This window comes from Olea europaea, chromosome 12 (assembly GCF_002742605.1).
Source record: "Olea europaea var. sylvestris chromosome 12, O_europaea_v1, whole genome shotgun sequence".
NCBI classification, from domain to species: Eukaryota; Viridiplantae; Streptophyta; class Magnoliopsida; order Lamiales; family Oleaceae; genus Olea; species Olea europaea.
In genome coordinates, this window is record NC_036248.1 from 28,106,408 (window position 1) to 28,125,071 (window position 18,664).

The 18,664-nt window shown below is 33.7% G+C and overlaps 2 protein-coding genes across 3 annotated transcripts in view; one reads left to right on the forward strand and one right to left on the reverse strand.

The window, feature by feature from the left end:
• LOC111406292 (ATP sulfurylase 2) overlaps nt 1-1,002 on the reverse strand; it is a 4,887-nt gene extending 3,885 nt beyond the window's left edge. The window contains exon 1 of the mRNA XM_023035642.1: nt 397-1,002. Coding sequence (XP_022891410.1) covers nt 397-947 — 551 coding nt within the window. The 5' untranslated portion in view covers nt 948-1,002. The remainder of the gene's footprint in view (nt 1-396) is intronic.
• A 3,596-nt stretch (nt 1,003-4,598) lies between these two features.
• Nucleotides 4,599-12,060, forward strand: LOC111406293 (serine/threonine protein phosphatase 2A 57 kDa regulatory subunit B' theta isoform-like). 2 transcript variants are annotated; one of them, XM_023035644.1, is made up of 2 exons: nt 4,599-6,626; nt 11,428-11,572. In XM_023035644.1, the coding sequence occupies exons 1-2, from the start codon at nt 5,478-5,480 to the stop codon at nt 11,446-11,448; spliced, it is 1,170 nt and encodes a 389-aa protein (XP_022891412.1). In that variant the 5' UTR covers nt 4,599-5,477; the 3' UTR covers nt 11,449-11,572. The 2 variants fall into 2 exon arrangements, with proteins under 2 accessions (XP_022891412.1, XP_022891411.1); XM_023035643.1 differs by having other exon boundaries at nt 4,601-6,626; nt 11,421-12,060.
• The last annotated feature ends 6,604 nt before the right edge of the window (nt 12,061-18,664 follow it).

Sequence of the window (18,664 nt, forward strand, 5' to 3'; positions counted from 1 at the left end):
GTTTTAAATTTAAAAAAAAAAAAAAAAAAAAAAAAAAAAAAAAAGGTTGACAAGAGAAAATTGCACTCTTATCTTCTCTAACCCCTCTCTCTTTATGATAATTATAAACCCTAAGGATGACCCTCAATTTATAAAATAAATTAGTGCAAAACCAAATTTCACAATGCTTAATAGAATTTTACAGGAATACAAATTCCTAAATAGTGCTTAATGAAATTTCGGTCTGAGTTATTTCTGCGACTAGTTTCACGAAGTGGCAATAATTAGGTCCCACGACTTAACAAGAAGTAATCGTTACACGAAAACAAACACTTAGAAACAAACATATACAGACAATAAAAGAAGAAAAACAGAGAGATCATCGTTTATATACCATGTTGTAAACGAGATACTGACCTTCTAAGAATGCCAACCAAATCATCATTAGGACCAATCAATGCAACATTATTAGAGACTCCAATTCTTTCCTTAACCTCATCATCAATGGCCAACACAATAGGAAGGGACATATTCACAACACTCCCATCTTTCATTCTCAAACAATTAAAATGCAAACTCTGTAAATACTCATCTTCTCTCATGAACCCTTTTAGTGGGCTAGCCCAACCCTCACTTATAACATGAACCCACTCAAGATCAATCTTTGTAAGCCTCACCTTCGGCATTGTTTCAGCATCTGAAATTTTGGCTGCTCTTTGGATCTCTGGCACCACAAGATCCACCAATTGACCCCCATCTGGCTCAATCAAAGAACTTTTCACTACCAAAGAACCCTTATTAGAAGGAGATGATAAAGAAGCCATCTCTTTATGGATGAGCAAAAATGGGGCAAACGGATTGGAATGGTATATGGGTTTGGTCTTAAATTTGGTGCTGTAATGGCATTTCTTGATTGTGGAATGTAACTGTGCAGTATTAGTGATATGTAGTCTAATTGTTAGGGACATTTTTGGTCTAATAATCGTTTAAAATGGCTACTTTTTTAGTTCTTGAATGATAGAATGAATTTGTATATGGATCCGAGAAAGTTGGGTGGTGTGGAGTGGCGTGGGGTCTTAGATTTGGTGGACACAATTTTATGTGGTGGAAATGGGCACGAGGAATAGAATGTAATGATGACAAACTGAAAAGATGTCCACAGGTTTTGCCCGGTTTACCCATTAATTTTCATTTCATTTTTCTTCTTCCTATTTTTAATCATACAATCTTCATAAAATAATATTATATGTAAATTGAAAAGTTTTGCTTCTTTTTCAATTACTCATTTTTCAAGATAATACTATTCCCCCTTTTTTTTTTTTTTGATATCTAGGAACAGAAATGCTCTGTTCCCCGAATTGGGAAGATGCCCAACTTCCCGATTTCCTTTTTTTATTCATTTTATTTCACCCCTCTGCAGCTTTGGTCCTTTTTTCAACTCCCCAACCTACCCCCACCCCCACGCCACCCCTCCCTCCTCATTTAATTTTATGTACAAAATTGTACTATTTTATTGTGCCTTTTATTTTGCTTCAATTTTTAGTGCATGTATTTTTTAATATTTTAAGTGCTTTATTTTCATTTTCTCTCTTTTATTACATGTAGATTACATTTGTGAATTTAAACTTCATTTTGTTACGGATTACTAGTGTGTTCGGGATTTTTTTAGTATTATAACATTTTTTTTATTTTTTTAAAAAGTAACATATGTGGTTGAAAAGTAGTTTTGAAAAATGTAATGGTTAAAAAGTGATTTGAAAAAATGTGAAAAATAAATTTATGGTGAATTTTGCATCCACTGTTTGAATTGGCAAACTAAAAAATTATTTGTTAGACATGCATTTTGGAATCACGTTCAAGCATAACAAGTTACGATAATACAAGGACATTAAAGTTAAACAAATCGATAAACAAACATGTTAAATCGTACACAAATTTTGACAATTTTTTGTGCAATATCTTAAGGGATCGATTTAAATCGTGTAAAAAAATTGTGTGCAATATCCTTAATAAAAAAGGAAAAAATTGATCTCATACTTAAAAAAAAAAATAATAATAATAATAATTAAGTTGCTCCGCTTGCTCCTGGAAAAAAATCATAATAAAATAAAAAAAATTTCACACACGGGGGCACTTGCCTCCGTGTCCCGGAGACACTTGTGTTGTGTTTTCAAAATTTTTTATTTATTTATTTATTTATTGTTACTTCTTCTCTTCCTTGCAGGTAGGAGCAAGACTTAATTTTTTTTATTTTTTATTTTATTAGTATGAGATAAATTTTTTCCATTTTTCTTAAGGATATTGCACAAATTTTTTTTACACGATTTAAATCGAACCCTTAAGATATTGCACAAAAATTTGTCAAAATTTGTGTACGATTTAACATGTTTGTTTATAGATTTGTTTAAATTTAATGTCCTTATATTATCGTAACTTGCTATGCTTGAACGTGTTTCAAAATGCATTGTCTAACAAATAATTTTTTAGTTTGCCAATTCAAATAGTGGATGCAAAATTCACCATAATTCAAGCAAAATTCACCATAAATTTATTTTTCACATTTTTTCAAATCACTTTTTAACCATTACATTTTTCAAAACTACTTTTCAACCACATATGTTACTTTTAAAAAAAATAAATTTTTTTTTTATAATACTAAAAAAAAACCCGAACACACTAGTAATCTGTAACAAAATGAAGTTTAAATTTACAAATGTAATCTACATGTAATAAAAGAGAGAAAATGAAAATAAAGCACTTAAAATATTAAAAAATACGCGCACTAAAAATTGAAGCAAAATAAAAGGCAAAATAAAATAGTACAATTTTGTACATAAAAGTAAATGGAGAGGGAGGGGCCAGGTGGGGGTGGGAGTAGCGTGGGGAGTTAAAAAAAGGACAAAAGCTGCATAGGGGTGAAATAAAATGAATAAAAAAATGAAATCAGGAAGTTGGGCATCTTCCCGATTCGGGGAATAGAGCATTCCTATATCCAGGTATCTCCACTTACACCAGACTAAATTCTAGACCTTCAAGACCCATGAAAAATACTATTCCACCCATTTTTATTTCTACAAAATGTGGGTCAAACAAAGGCTTTGTGAATTCCTAAGCTAATGGGTGGGGTTGTTTTTGCATTTTTAATTTTCTATTTTATAACTTCCAAATGGATACCTTTCTGTTGTGCTTTAGAATTCATAATTTGAAATTTTTTCGAAGTAACATGGTGCAAAAGGAATTTGACGTGAATAATAATAAAGATTTGATTTGTAACACAGAAACAAGTGTTGCTTGAATTTCGTTCAAACAAACGTGAGAAATACAAAAATATACCATGTAATGGGAAAATTGAATTTTTATTAATAAAAAAGGATTATAGGATTTTCAAACTCTTAAAATATTTTTAAAGAGTCAAAATGAATACTAATCAAAGCGAAATCCTAATTCAATAGACAAATATGAATAAAACTAAAAAGCTGAATTAATGACGAAAATACCCTTAGATTGATTCAAAACAGAAAAAAATGATAAAATGGATCTTTAAATGATGAAATTTGACCCCCAAAAGTTAGACAATGTTCGCCAAAGGCCAATTGTCATCCAGACAAAAATTATAGGGAATTGAAAAACGCTTTTGATTGTACTCTCTCGCGTAAATTTGATACTCAAGTTGAAAGTTACACGTGTTTTTATAGATCATTTTTATTTCTCTCTTCTTTTTTTTCCAACTGATATATGATTTTCTTTTCTAATTGTTCCGCACTAGAATTAATATTAAAATCTTGTCATCACCACAATATCAAGAAAATTTATTAATTGAGAAATGTACAAGGATAAAAAATATTGAAAAATATTCCATGTCATGTTATTTTAGTACAAGAAACATTTTAAAATGGATGATTTCTTTTTCGTACATAAATCCAAATTTGTAATAATAATTCCTAGACTCTGTTTGGTTCGGATTAAAATCTGATTTTAATCTAAACCAAAGTCAAATAATTAATATTAATCATATTTTTCATGGATCCCACAATTTTTTAACCACACATTTTCAAAATTTTTTATCAAAATTTACTAAAAATTTAATTTTAATCTCCACCAAACAACCTATTATTTGGGACTAGAGACAGTAGGACAAAATAAGAGGCTAGTTTTCTCTTCTAATAAACTCATTCATTAGCGGCATGGCTTTCTTACGATTTAATTCCTAGCACATAATTTTTAATATTTGACATGTTACATGTAAATTGATTGGACGCGATCAAGAAATAGAAACATACAAAATCTCTGTCACTATATATTTATGCCCTATCCCACGGGACTCACACAAAATATGTTTTTAAATATTTGTAAAATATTATAAAATACTAATCTGGAAAAACTATCATTCTAATACTAGTCAAATTTCCCTTTTTTTTTTTTTCTTTTTTTTCCTCTTTTCTTTCTTTTTTTTTTATTTAATTTTTTTTTTTTTTTTCCTTATGTAAGAATCATAAGCAATGATCATATAATTTAAAAGTAAAAATTAAATAGGTCACAGGATGAAAATTTACTTAAAATTAACTGCAACTATTTTTCAATCTTAGCAAAAACATGATTGTTTGATCACCCATGGGAAAAATATACTGTGACAAACAAAACAGGAAAATAGTTCAAGAAAAATGGAAAATTCTCCTTGGACAGGGTCCAATTTGGCGCCCCCCTATTGGAGGGGGCGCTCACGGCCCCTTTCCGAGTAGCACCACTTGAGAAAAATTTCTACGTCAATAAACAACGATGAACAGCAAAAGGAAATACTAAAAGCGCATTCAAGAACGAAGAATCTTTGTTTTGCATTACTTTTCTCAGTTCTTTTCTGTAAGCACTTACCAAATTCTTTTGTTCTGTATATTCTGAAGGAACATTATTGTAAGAAAAGTTTCTTTTTATCGAAGAGAATGGTGAATTGTGGATTCGTATACGTTTCCTTATAGCTTTTTTTTTATTTGTTCTTGGCATTGAATAATTACATCTGTTTCTGATTATTGATTTTATTTTTTATATTTTATATTTTTTTCCCCAGTGTCAGGTTTTGCAATTTAAGTCAAAAGATTGAAACTTTTGAGTTTTGGAGAAAAGATGTGGATTTACTTAACTGGTGATTAAGAAATTAGTGGGATTTTTCAGTTCAGAGTGGATTTCTGTACCTGAGGCTGTCTCTTTTGAATTTTTTTTTATTGATATTGTTTGAAAAAATTAATTTTTTTGTCCCTTTTCTTTAAAAAATGTGAAGACAATGGAAGTTTGTTTGTTTCCTCAGGGTTTCACATATTTCAGCTTCTTGATGAGTCTAATATTTGATCATTTTTGCATCCAAGGTTGTTGGTATTTTAGTATATGTTGAATGAAAAAATAGAGGCCCATTTGGTGACGGTGATAGTTTAAGTTGTTCTTTAAGCTTGCTCAGATATCATTCTATGCGAGATCTGTAGGTTGAATTTGGGTGATCCAATTGAAATATGCTCAAACAAATACTTAATAAGATTCCTAGAAAACATTTGAAATCGGGTAAGGACCATAACCTCCCTTCAAGTGCAGTTGATGAAGTTATTTCAGCCTCTCATTCTGTATTAAGCAATAGGAATAATCCAAAAGATGAGTTTTTTCGAGATAAGAAGTCGAAAGAATATGAAAATTCGTTTACCGTACTGTATGGATCTTTGCCAAGTTTTATTGAAGTTCATAGTTCTGAGAAGAGGAATTTGTTTCTTAGGAAACTTAAGTTCTGTTGCATTCTATACGACTTCAACGATCCTACGAAGAACCTTAGAGAAAAGGAAATCAAGCGGAATACATTGTTGGAGCTAGTGGAATATGCGACTTCTGCAAATGTCAAACTCACGGAACTCGAATTTCAAGAAGTCGTTAGCATGGTGTCTATGAATATATTTAGGGAATTCACTCCTCAGCCGAGGGAGAATAAGATTTTAGATGGTCTTGAATTGGAAAAGGATGAGCCTGCAATGGATCCTGCATGGCCTCATTTGCAAATTGTCTATGAATTTCTGCTAAGTATGGTAGTATTGCCTGAAACAGATGTAAAAGTTGCTAAAGGATACATTGATAAATCCTTTGTTCTCAAATTGCTCGATCTTTTCGACTCTGAAGATCCTAGAGAAAGGGAATACTTGAAAACTATACTACACAGCATATACGCGAAGTTTATGGTTCTCCGGCCTTTCATCAGGGTCGCTATCAACAACATATTCTGTCGTTTTATTTTCGAGACTGAAAAGCATAATGGCGTTGCTGAACTTTTGGAAATTCTCGGCAGCATAATTAATGGATTTGCTTTGCCACTAAGAGACAAACATAAACTCTTCCTTCAGCGGACGTTAATTCCCTTGCATAAACCAAAAAGTGTGGCGATGTACCATCAACAGTTATCTTACTGTATGGTGCAGTTTTTAGAGAAAGATTGTAAACTTGCTGATATGGTTACAAGGGGACTGTTGAAGTACTGGCCAGTTACCAATAGCTCGAAGGAAGTCTTGTTCCTTAAAGAGCTGGAGGAAGTTTTAAAGGCAACAATGCCAACTGAATTCAAATGCATTATGGTGCCTTTGTTTCATCAAATTTCTTGTTGCTTGAATAGTTTGCACTTTCAGGTATTAAATCTGTTTTCACCCATCTTTTCCATTTGCAAATTTCGCTGGTTTCTGGCAATTATCAGTATATATGTCCATTACATGACTTTCATCTCATGATCTCCTATGCTTGTTTTAAATATATCATGATTCATAACTATTGGAGAAATATGCATTGTTTCCTTAGCGAAGTGCCTGACATCTGCTTTATTTATTAGAACGGTTCTAGGATGGTGAAACTAGGTACTTATAACCTTCAGTATTTTTTGCAGCTTCTTTATTTTCTTAGCCGAACTTCAAACTCCCTCCTCGAATATGAGCATATTGTTTATCTTTAGAACTGCATTCCAGCTTTTTCTTTCTGGATTAATGTTTATCGAGTTCAGGGAAAGATTACAATTATGCAACTTAAATTAATTAAGGTTTATCGAGTTTTATTACATCTATAAGGAACTATTCCAAATAGGTCCAAAAGTAGCTTCTTAGTCTTAAATGCCACTTTTAACTTTTCGAAAGTGATGTGAAACGGGCCCTATTATTCTTGTTCTTGCAAGTGTTTACTCATACATCTCTAGAAATATTTATTCAGTGTTGAAGGAGATATTATAGATGAATCTCATGTAGCATTCTGAATTATACAATGTTTTATACATAGGAATTGCTTTAAGCTAAAAACTAAATAATACATGTTAATTACAGAACAAATTAGAGAGATTATTTCCACATATTTGAAGCCACAAATCAGTGAGTATAAATGGTTTCTTGTGCTTTGTGGTGACACAAATACAATAGAGCAAACTTAGCATAGGAAATGTGTCGGCCTTATCTTTTCATGAGGTGGAAATATTCATAATTGAATGATCCAGTGCCATTTCATATATTTTTACCGCCACATTTTGACTATCTTTCCCAATCTGCATCTGGTCTTTTGAGTTCTAAAATTATATCTAATTTTCTGCGCCTGAATGTGCTTGGAGAGTAAGATATTCCTTAATTTCCACATCGAACGTTTAAATTTATTCTACAAATTTGTCATCAAGTTAAACCATGTTCGCCCAGGGCTGTGGATAGCAGTGATTTTAACAAATTTTTGATGAATGTAGGGGAATGGGATGGAGGAATAGGGATTAATTTTTTGAATGGTCACTTAACTATACCAAGTGCTAATACTTATTAACTAAACTTTAAAACATATTTCAGTTATCATTGAATTATGCACCGTGTTTATCCATCACTCAAGTGGGAAAATTCATTAGGTTTAACAAAATGCATCGGTGTATAGTTCTGTAACCATTGAGATATAATTTTAAATTCAGTTATCAAGTAGTAATAGTTTCTTCTTCCCTTAAATCGACTTTTGTGAATGAAGAAATCAAAGAAAATGAAGGAAAAAGAGGAATTGAAAATCAAAGGCCTATAATTGAAGAAAAATAGAAATTTTCAGAATTGAGCATTGCAAATTTCTGCAAAAGATCAATTTTTCCAAACTGATTATCTGATATTTTTACTATCGATTGCATTTTTGGTAGTGGGCAGTCGAGATTTGGGCAAAAGATTGAATTTGCCTGGTGGGTATCTCATTTTTCTACAAAGAAATGATTTTTCGAAGAAAGATTGATTTTCAGGAAGTGGTGGTTGAGATTTCTGCAAAAGATTAGCTTTTTTTAAATTTTAGGATCAAAGATTTCTACAAAAGATAATGCTAAGAATCTTATACTTCTAATTATTTAAACATTGACCGAACCATACCAATTTTTACTACTTAATAACTAAACTTAAAATTATATCTCAATGTTTTCTAAACTATGCACTGCATTATACATTCATCGTTCAAGTCGACGCCGTTTGTTGAACCTAACAAATATTCCCACTTGAGTGATGGATGGATAATACAATGCATAGTTCAATGATATTACGATATATTTTTACGTTTAGTTATTAAGTAGCAGCACTTGATATAGTTCAGTGACCATTCAAATAATTAACCCATGGAGTATGAAGTATGGATACTAACAAGATATTTTATTTTTATTTAAATATATTTTAATCTTTCGATAGATTAGTACTTTTTTAGCTTTGATTTTGAATTTTGCACGTTAAATCTTTTAAATTAGGGGAGTGACAATTTGTAGGATTAGTACACCTTTGGGTTGTAATATTTATACTAGTGCCAACAAAAGAATAACACATACAGCAGACATAACAAATTAGACATAATTTTTTCTGTGTTTGAATTATTAAAAATTGTCCCTAGTTTTATATTCTAAAATTTACCAAATGGGTTTTGCCATATCCTTCATATGTCGTGGTATATTTCTTGTGCATTAGAGATCGTAAAGGTAAAAATAATGGGACAATGCCCCATGGCATGTTGGACACGTGCTTAAGGCTTGTGGGGGAAGTGTCCCTCAGGTGTTGGGATCTGCACCGAGAGTGTTCAATGTCTGACAATCCACCATAGGTATGGTGTCGGTGCTTCACAGGAGGGCATGTGGAGATTTTGCAAATTTGTTGCTTATACCTGGTAATGTCCAATTTAGAAAACTACGTTGATGCAGTGAGAAAAAGGAATTCAAGCGAAAACCTTAAAAATATGAAATTTGAAATCCACCAAATTAAGAAGAAAATAACTTTACGAATTTTTATTGATATATGAAAATTAAAAAATGAAATAACCCCTTATTTATAAGGGTTTACATGGAAACGTAATTTAAAACAACCAAAATTGACCTGTTTCCTCTCAAGATAGTTATTGGAACGATGCCCAGGCTTTTGGCATCTCTAGCAAATTTCTCTCGTGGGCTTAGCATACGGATTTATATTCTGAGGTGCGCCTCGAGTCTGACCTTTGTTCCCAAATCTACCATTTTTGTCAACCTTACTCCTGTGATGATTGATTAGGAGTTGTTGTGGGGCCTTTCCTTTGTCGGCAGTCGGTAGGTAAAGGCCTCCTATATGAAATCATCTTCTTATCAGATTCCATCATCTCTGCTATCATCGTCATATTAATGGCTTCCTGCAATGTTCAAATATTTTGCATCCCAATTCTATCTTGAATGGCCACCTTCAAACTACTGGTATTCCTTGTTATCTTTTGATTTTCAGATTCTGACAGACTGTTCCGCTTCGGCAATCTCATAAATTCATTGGTGTAATATGACACTGTACAATTACCCTATGAGCAACCCAGGTACATATGATATAAAATCTGTTCATAATTAGGTAAAAATCGATCAATCAAAGATTGCTTCATCTTTCTCCAAATTAGAATCCGACTCTTTCCCTGTCTCCTTCGAGCGTTCTGTAATTGATCCCACTATACTGCTGCCACAGATTTCAAACTAAATGCCACTATCTTAACCATCTTGTTCTTTAAGACATCCATAATTTCAAAGAATTTCGCAACCTCTACCAACCAATCCAAGAAGTTTTCAATCTTTATGTTTCTAAAGAATGGAGGAATGTCTACTTTAATTCGATAATCATCAAAGGTATTTCGATTTTGATGATTAGGATGATGCGGCGGTACTTCGAACTCCTTCGACTTTGATTCACTATCTTCTACTACACCCCTCTTATTATTTTCTCTTTGAACTACAGACTCAGCTATCCGTTCATTGTTGATTGCCTATTGTTCATTCTGCCCATTATTTCTAGCACCCCCTAGAAGCAATTGATGAATTTCTTTGATTTGAGTATTAAGATTGTCAATCTGTTCGTCAAGTCGTCGAATTATTGCATCTAAATCTGCCCTAATAACTGGTACGTCCCGTGTGTTTATGAATCAAAGATATAGAAATGGGAAAGTCAACTCTAATACCACTTGACACAACGAGAAAAAGGAATTCAAGCGAAAACCTTAAGAATATGAAATTTGAAATCCATCAAATTAAGAAGAAAATAACTTTATGAATTTTCATTGATGAATGATAATAAAAAAAAACGAACTAACCCTTTATAGATAAGGGTTTACATGGAAGCGTAGTTTAAAACAACTAAAAGTAATAAAAAGAAAGTTTAAACAAACTAAAATTGCAAAAAACCCAAAATAAACGAATTGAAAAATATAGTGCCAAAATTTTATAAATCAGTTTTCGAGTCCTAAATGAACTCGAATGGTCGAAATTCATTGTATGACACAGCATAGCTATGGGTATTGTTCCTCTCGTCGTTTTCTTTCCATAATGGTCTTATGAACCCAATCCGGAATCAGGATGTTCTCTTTCTACTAGTACTTTTTCCCCAATATGCCCTACATCATACATTCTCTAGGAGTATGCCCACAAAAAATGATCAGTTCCATGCATCAAGTCATACTATGTTGCGAGACAGTGTATTCAATTATGAAGCTAGAAATTGGTTTTGCCAGTTCTAGCATAAGAAATTTGTCATTGATGTTGATGCTGGTATGACAAGATGTATGAGCAGCATCGTTCTGATGGCTCCGTCTTTGGCAGTTTATAGGACGTGTTATCCTTTTTCGAGGGCCAGAGCTGTAGTTACAGTGTAATGGCTCAATGTAGTCTTCTTTTTAACGGCTTTCGTTAGAAGAGAGATGCCTATTCTCCATTCTCCTTTGATGAAACAGATACAAGAAATAAAATGTTCGTATGTAGGAATGTTGATTGATTGTTTATTTCATTATAGTTTTATGATTGAGAGTAAGTCTCAGTAACCTACAAAATGGGATTTCTGGAACTATTTTATATCTCAGTATGCTCGATTGAACACGTCACACTTGAGAATACCTTATTTTAGTTGTGGCTTATTGAACGTTGAATTGATTTAAGAGACTAATGCCTGTATTCATTTCAGGTTGCAGAGAGGGCTTTGTTCTTGTTGAACAATTACCGCATTGAGAAACTAATCATAGAAAACCGGGTGGTTATACTGCCTATAATCTTCCCTGCACTGGAGAAAAATTCTAGGTACCATTGGCATCAGGCCGTGCATGGTTTGACACTGTCTATCCGCAAATTCTTCTATGATCTCCACCCTGATCTAGTTAAGTTGTACTTGCTGAAGTTTCGGCAAGATGAATCAAATAAAGAAGAGATTAAAGAAAAGCGCGAAATTACTTGGAAACAGATTGAAAAACTTGCTGCTGAAAGGGCTACAAAATGATGAAGCCGTGCTTTCTTCCTTGAACTGGACTTCATTTGGCTTGGGCTTAGAGAGAAATGGCACTTTTGCTATTTCCCTCTATTTATCTTTGGCTTTTGACTTGGTTGGACAGTAATATTGTTTCATTTTTTCTATTTATTTTTCGCTTTCTTTCATTTTTGAATAGGAGGAGCAGGAGGGCCATTTGTTTAGAGGAGGATTGCCTCCGTATTTTTCAGACATTCTTAATAATTTCAGTTGAATAGATTAGCAGATAGGCTGTCCAGGATGCAGAATTTGATTAATTTTATGTAGAATCTTCCTACTGTTTTAACTAAACAGAGATTTTTCTTGTTCTGTTCCAATAGGAAGACTCAATGAAAAATATGGATTTACATTTAATTGGGTATGAAAGGATTGAGCCCTCATCCCATTTATAAGTGATATTAAGCAAAAGGATGTGTAAGCAAATATATAGATTTGGTCCCTATCTGGTTCAGTTAAAAGAGTTTATTAAAATTTGAGTCAAAATCATTTATTGGTTTTAACAATATATTTCATTGGATTTACAACTTTTTACGACAAATTCTATCAATTTTTATAAAAATTTATTAAAAATATGATTTTTATCCAAATCAAACTGGAGCTAATGATGGTTCACTTTCAATAATAGGGATACACCTATTTGCAGCCGTAGGCCCACTGCGGACAAGAAGAAGATTTGATTTTACACTGCTCGATCTCCTAGAAAGGACTTCTAAAATTTCTTGTATAGTTTCAACACGATTTTCTAATTTTTCATAGAATAACATTTATTTAATTTAAAAGGTGATATACAAAATATATAAATGACTTGATTCACTTCATATAACTCTAGTAAACTCGAAACATGTTATACTAGTTAAGTGTCATGTTCATCAAGATTAATTTGACACATTTATAACTACAAATGATTTAACAAAATTTCTACTCATCTTTCCCATCATAATCGACTAAACCAACCTCAAAATATCACCACATTCCAACACAATACAAAATAACATATCTACTGAACATTAAGAACAAATTTTTTTTAATTTTTTTTCCCATAAATATGCCATAATAAGACCAAAATATGCCTAATTGAAAATAACAGATCAGGTTCTATATATTACAGTACATGACACTTTCCATGCCATTTTCAACTACTGGGGGTGTGAAAGCTAGGCATCCATGAAATATGCAATTTCTTTGATTAAATTTTACACTCGATATTTTGAACAACTCACTATATTTTATGATTTTACGAAGAGTTTACTCATAATATTTCAATGATACAAAGTAACTCACTTTATATAGGCAATCAATTTTATGTTCTAGATTGTTGGAATTACACGATTTCGTAATTTTCTACCCATAAATTTAGATTTTCCCTTAGAAAAATCCTTTTGTAGTGGACATTAAATAACACAGAGCATCAGAAGAAAATTCGCCCCTTTATTTTCTTCTGGCTTCACATTGAGCAAATTATCATTAACCATGCCCATGATTAACTTTATGTCTAGTGCTGAATTACTTAGAGATATCACCAGTTATCCTAGCTATCAAGAAAAGAGCTCAGATATCGTAATGCTTGCATTCAAGTGTCATCTTCTTGGTTGACTAAGCCTTAATCTTGATTGTCTGCTCAATTACACTTCGTCGTTCCTTGTACTCGAGGTCCACAAGCCTTCTGATTATCGTTGTTTTGTTCCAGGGTGTATTCTTCTCATACACGTCACTCTAGCTTTTTCTAGATAGCATCGGCTTTGGTTTCTTTGATTGGTCGAAATAGGTCTTCACAATAAAGTAATTCCTGCATTTGATGGTTCCATATGGAATAATTTGAGGAGGATGGATTTTCTTTCATTTTGACAGACAAGAAGTTTTATTTTTTTGAGAGCCAAAGCACTGACATTGGTTGTTGGGAAAAATCGTCTATTAATGATATGCAGTGGAATAATTTCACATGATGGTTTCTCCTCCATAAAAGAAGCCTTTCACTTTGCTAGTAAAAGTATTGAAATTTGAAAATAAAAATCATGTGGTTTGTTCTCTCTAAATTTCCAAACCAATCTCCTTCTTCCTTCAAAGCTTCAAAAGTAAGATTTGTATAATAAAATAAGAGTTTGATCGGTAGTACTCATTCATTATGCCGATCCTTTGCATTAGAAAGATCACTTTATAGAACAAAAGAATGTACCTGTGGGCCCGACACCCCCTCCTTGGAGGGGTGCCAATCTGGCGCCCTGTTTGGACAAGGCCTACATGGCCTTTTATCCTTGTGATTAATATAGATTTGCCAGTCCCATTAATTAGTTGCTATTGTTGAAACCAGGCTTCACGATTTCTTTGGAGGTTACAATCATTTCAACCTTCATTATTATTACCTAGGAACATCTTAACCTACTCAAACTAGCTGAAAGCTTATAATTTGTACTATCTCGTGGCTTGCATCTTAAGAATATAGTAGTTAAAAAAAAAAAAAAAAAAAAAAAAATCAAGAGTAATATGTTATGAAGCATAATTATTGTCGTAGCGCGAAATCAATTACACAAATAATTAGGATTATTATATAATCATCAGAGATAAAGAGAGAGGGGCGTTATAGAAAATAGAGTGTAAGCATGTTTTTTTTTTTTCCTTCTTTTGAACTTCCTTTTATCATTTTTCAGCACACCTATCTTTTCTTCTCTATTTATACACTAAATTTTAATACATACATTTTACATACAAAGAGAATATTCTTGTTCTTCCTATCCACTAGTGTCTAACAGTATATACACATCCCTTAAATTTACTGCTGTGCACTGCCTATTCCGTTAGTAGTATTAACAGCCTCTAGTGCAAGATATTAAGATTTATTACTTAATCCTAACACCCCCCCCCCTCAAGGCGGAGTGTGTCTCTACCACTCCAAGCTTGTCTCTGAGGAATATGAATCTTGAATGAGAAAGAGGTTTGGTCAGTATGTCTGCAGTTTGATCTGAGGAAGGAACAAAATGTACTTCCAGTTCTTTCTTCAAAATTTTGTCTCTCACAAAATGGATGTCTAGTTCTATATGTTTTGCATGGGCATGATACACTGGATTTGATGCCAATGCACTTGCACTCAAATTATCACACCAGATTTTAGGTATTGCATTATGTGGTATACTTAACTCATTCATTAGGGACTCAATCGATGCTATTTCTGATGCGGTGTGAGCCAATGCTCTATTCTCAGCCTTTGTACTTGATCTTGCAACAACATGTTGTTTCTTTGAACACCAAGACACCAAACTATCACCCAAGGTAAACACAATAGCCAGCTGTAGACCTTCTATCATCTGGACAAGACGCCCAATCTAAATCTGCAAATGCTGTAATGTCTAAGCTATCACTTCTCTGAATAACAAAACCATGTTTCAGTGTACCCTTTAGGTATCTGAAAATTCTCTTGAGAGCCTTCCAATGAACATCTGTAGGAGCTTGAAGGAATTGACTCAATTTATTTACCGAATAGGCAATATCAGGTCTCGTGTGTGCAAGATATTAAAGGCCGCCAACCGCACTCCTGTAGAGAGTAGGAGTATTCATGGTTTGCCCTTCATCTTTAGATATCAGCTTACTAGCAGCCATAGGTGTTAATCCTGATTTTAAGTTTTCATAACCAAATTTTTTCAGCAAATCAGCTATTTACTTTATTTGAGTGAGATATAGCCCTGTTGTGTCTCTATAGACCTCTATACCTAGGAATTGGCTGAGATTGCCCATATCTTTAAGAGCAAAACAGGCATTCAGTTTATCAATAAATATCTACAGGTATTGGCCATTATTCCCTGTCACCACTATATCATCCACATACACCAATGCAAACACTACAATTTTTTCATCCAATGAGAAAAATAATGAGTTATTTGCCTTGGATTGTTTGAAGTTCCATTCCAGTAGAGTCTCCTTCAACCTGTCATGCCAAGCTCTTGGTGCTTGTCGAAGTCCATAAAGGACCTTTTCAAGTTTACATACAAAATTAGGATTTTTTGGATCCTCAAAACCTTGAGGCTGATTCATGTATACAGTTTCTTCCAACTTGCCAATCAAGAAGGCATTATTTACATCAACCTGCCTGATTTGCCAATCTCTAGACACAGCAAGAGTCAATATAATTTTCAGTGTTGATGCCTTAACAATTGGACTAAAGGTTTCACTAAAATCAACTCCAGGTGTTTGTAGAAACCCTTTTTGCAACGAGTCTTGCTTTATACCTCCTTATCTTGCCTTCAGAGTCACATTTCAACTTATAGACCCATTTGTTTCCAATTATTTTCATTCCAGATTTTGGAGGCACCAATTTCCATGTTCTATTCTTCATCAAAGCATCATATTCTTCTTGCATGGCTTTTCTCCATTTATCACTTAACAATGCCTCATGTGCACTATGTGGCTCAACTTCAAGCAGTTGATCCTGAACTTGATTAGTGTACACCTTTGGTTTGAAGATTCCTACTTTACTTCTAGTGGTTATATGATGTCCAATGGTTTTTGTTATACTATGATCATCAATATTAGCATCATTTCCACCATTTTCACTTTGCCTTGGTTCATTTCAGCACCACTTCCTTCACTTTCATTCAACTCGTTCTCTGTTTCATGTTCCACACTTATGTGGGAGTATGTAGCAGGTGTTGCTTCAGGATGGGTTGTATCAATTACAATTTGAGGTGTTGTCTGATGACTTATTAATTCAGCATCCAAAGGAAGAGGGCTGATGGCAATTTTTGAAATTTTTGGCTGAGTACGTGTGTTTAGAAAATTGGACTTGAAAGGAAATTCTTTTTCATCGAACACCACATGCCTGGAGACATACATTCTACCAGTTGAGTTTAGGCGCTTGTATCCTTTATGCGAGTCACTATAGCCAAGGAAAACACACCTTTGAGAGTGAAAATTAAACTTATGGTTTTGGTATGGTCTCAAACATGGGTAACAAGCACAACCAAATGTTCTCAATGTCTTGTGATCAAAGTTTTTCCTATATAGGATTTGAAAGGGTGATCTGGATTGAAGTATTGGAGTAGGAACTCTATTTATAAGAAAGGTTGTTGTTTGAAAAGCTTCCAGCCAGTAGTACAATGGCATTTGTCCTTGGGCTAAAAGTGTTAAACCGGTTTCAGTGATGTGTCTATGTTTTCTTTCTGCCCTACCGTTTTGTGCAGAGGTATAAGGACAGGATTACCTAAGTTCAATTCCTGATTCCAAGGCAATCTTATCAAAGGTTGTGAAATCACCTCCCCAGTCTGATTGTAATGTTTTGATTTTTCTTTCAAGGTTATTTTCTACTAACTTCTTGAATTTAATGAAGATACTTAAGGCTTCTGACTTTTGTTTCATTGGATATATCCATGTGAACCTACTATAATCATCCACAAATAGAATATAGTACCTAAACCCCGAGGTAGAAATCCTTAGAGCTGGTCCCCAGACATCAGTGTGTATGAGGTCAAGTGGGTTTGATGCATGAATTGAAGATGTGTTAAAAGGTAAAGCATGAGATTTACCGAGTCAACAAGCTTAACAGAAATTTGGAGTTTCATTAACTTCACCAATTTTACAAGACTTAAGGACTTGACTCAACACAGAACTTGAAGGATGACCTAGCCCTCTATGCCAGGTATCCAACTTAGACTTAGGTAACTTGACACTCTTTTTGACTCATCACACCTTGAGCTTGCTGAGAAGACTGCAAGGTTGATTTATTTTGATAGCTTAACTCTGTGGTGGTAACTTTAGGCTTAGGACTTGGTAGTTTCAGTTGATACAACCTATCTTTAAGCATCCCTTACAGCAAGATCTCCTTCGTTTGCAGGTCCTTAACAACACAATAGTGAGGATAAAACTCCATAAATACATTGTTGTCATTTTTTAATGAGAAACACTGATAAAACTCCATAATACATTGTTGTCATTTGTTAACTGAGAAACACTAACCAAATTTTTCTTAATTGCAGGCACATGAAGCAATTTATTCAATGCAATGTAATAAGATTTCTCCTGCCAACATTAGCAATATGCAAAGAATTTCCATTACCAACAAGCAACTTTTCCTTACCTCTATATTTTCTCATGGCATCCAGATTACTTTTGTCATCATTAATGTGGTTGCTTGCTTCAGAATCTGCGAGTCTTCAATAGTTCTTGGTGAAGCTACATAGGCAGCAGGAGAAGAATTGTTCTGCATATTCTGGTTACTAGGTCTGCTGCCCATATACTTGTCTTCATATCTATTAAAACACCATCTTGCCGAATGGTTATTCATGCCACAAATTTGGCAAGGCCCTCTGCTTTCATTCATCCTACTTGCTCTACCCCCGCCCTTGCTCTTCCTCTAGAGTTGGAAAATCTCCCACTATTAATAGATCTAAAACTTCTACCACCACCGGAACCTATCCTCTGTGTGAATTGCACACTTGACTGGTTAATATTCATTGTTCCCAAGTCATTCTTAACTTGATTGAGGTACTCAAGTCTGCTCTCAAAGGTCATGAGGACAGAGCAGAGTTCATACCATGATATATCTTCTTTGCTATTCAATTGCACCACAATAGGTGTGTATTCTTCATCCAGTCCAGATAGAACTTGAGTTACCAGATCATTTGGGTCTATGGTTTTTCCAGTAATTTGCAGGTTGTCTGCCAATTGTTTGATGGTAGTAAGATACTGATCCATGGACATTGATCTTTTCCTGGTCCTTTGCAACTCACCAGTGAGAAATATAACTCTGGATCTATTCATTATTCCATAGCTTTCCTTAATTGCACTCCACAACTTACTTGAGCTGGTGCATCCCATTACTCTCATTGCAATTTCAGGGGTCATGGATGAATACAACCATCCCATTAACAACTGATCAGTAGGAACCCACTTACTGTAATCAGGATTTTGAATCATTTCTATGG

Excerpts from the sequence above, each read along its gene's own strand:
- LOC111406293 (XM_023035643.1), top strand. The coding sequence starts at position 5,478 with ATGCTCAAACAAATACTTAATAAGATTCCTAGAAAACATTTGAAATCG. Across the intron at positions 6,627-11,420 it reads TGAATAGTTTGCACTTTCAG|GTTGCAGAGAGGGCTTTGTT; the intron begins GTATTAAATCTG and ends TATTCATTTCAG.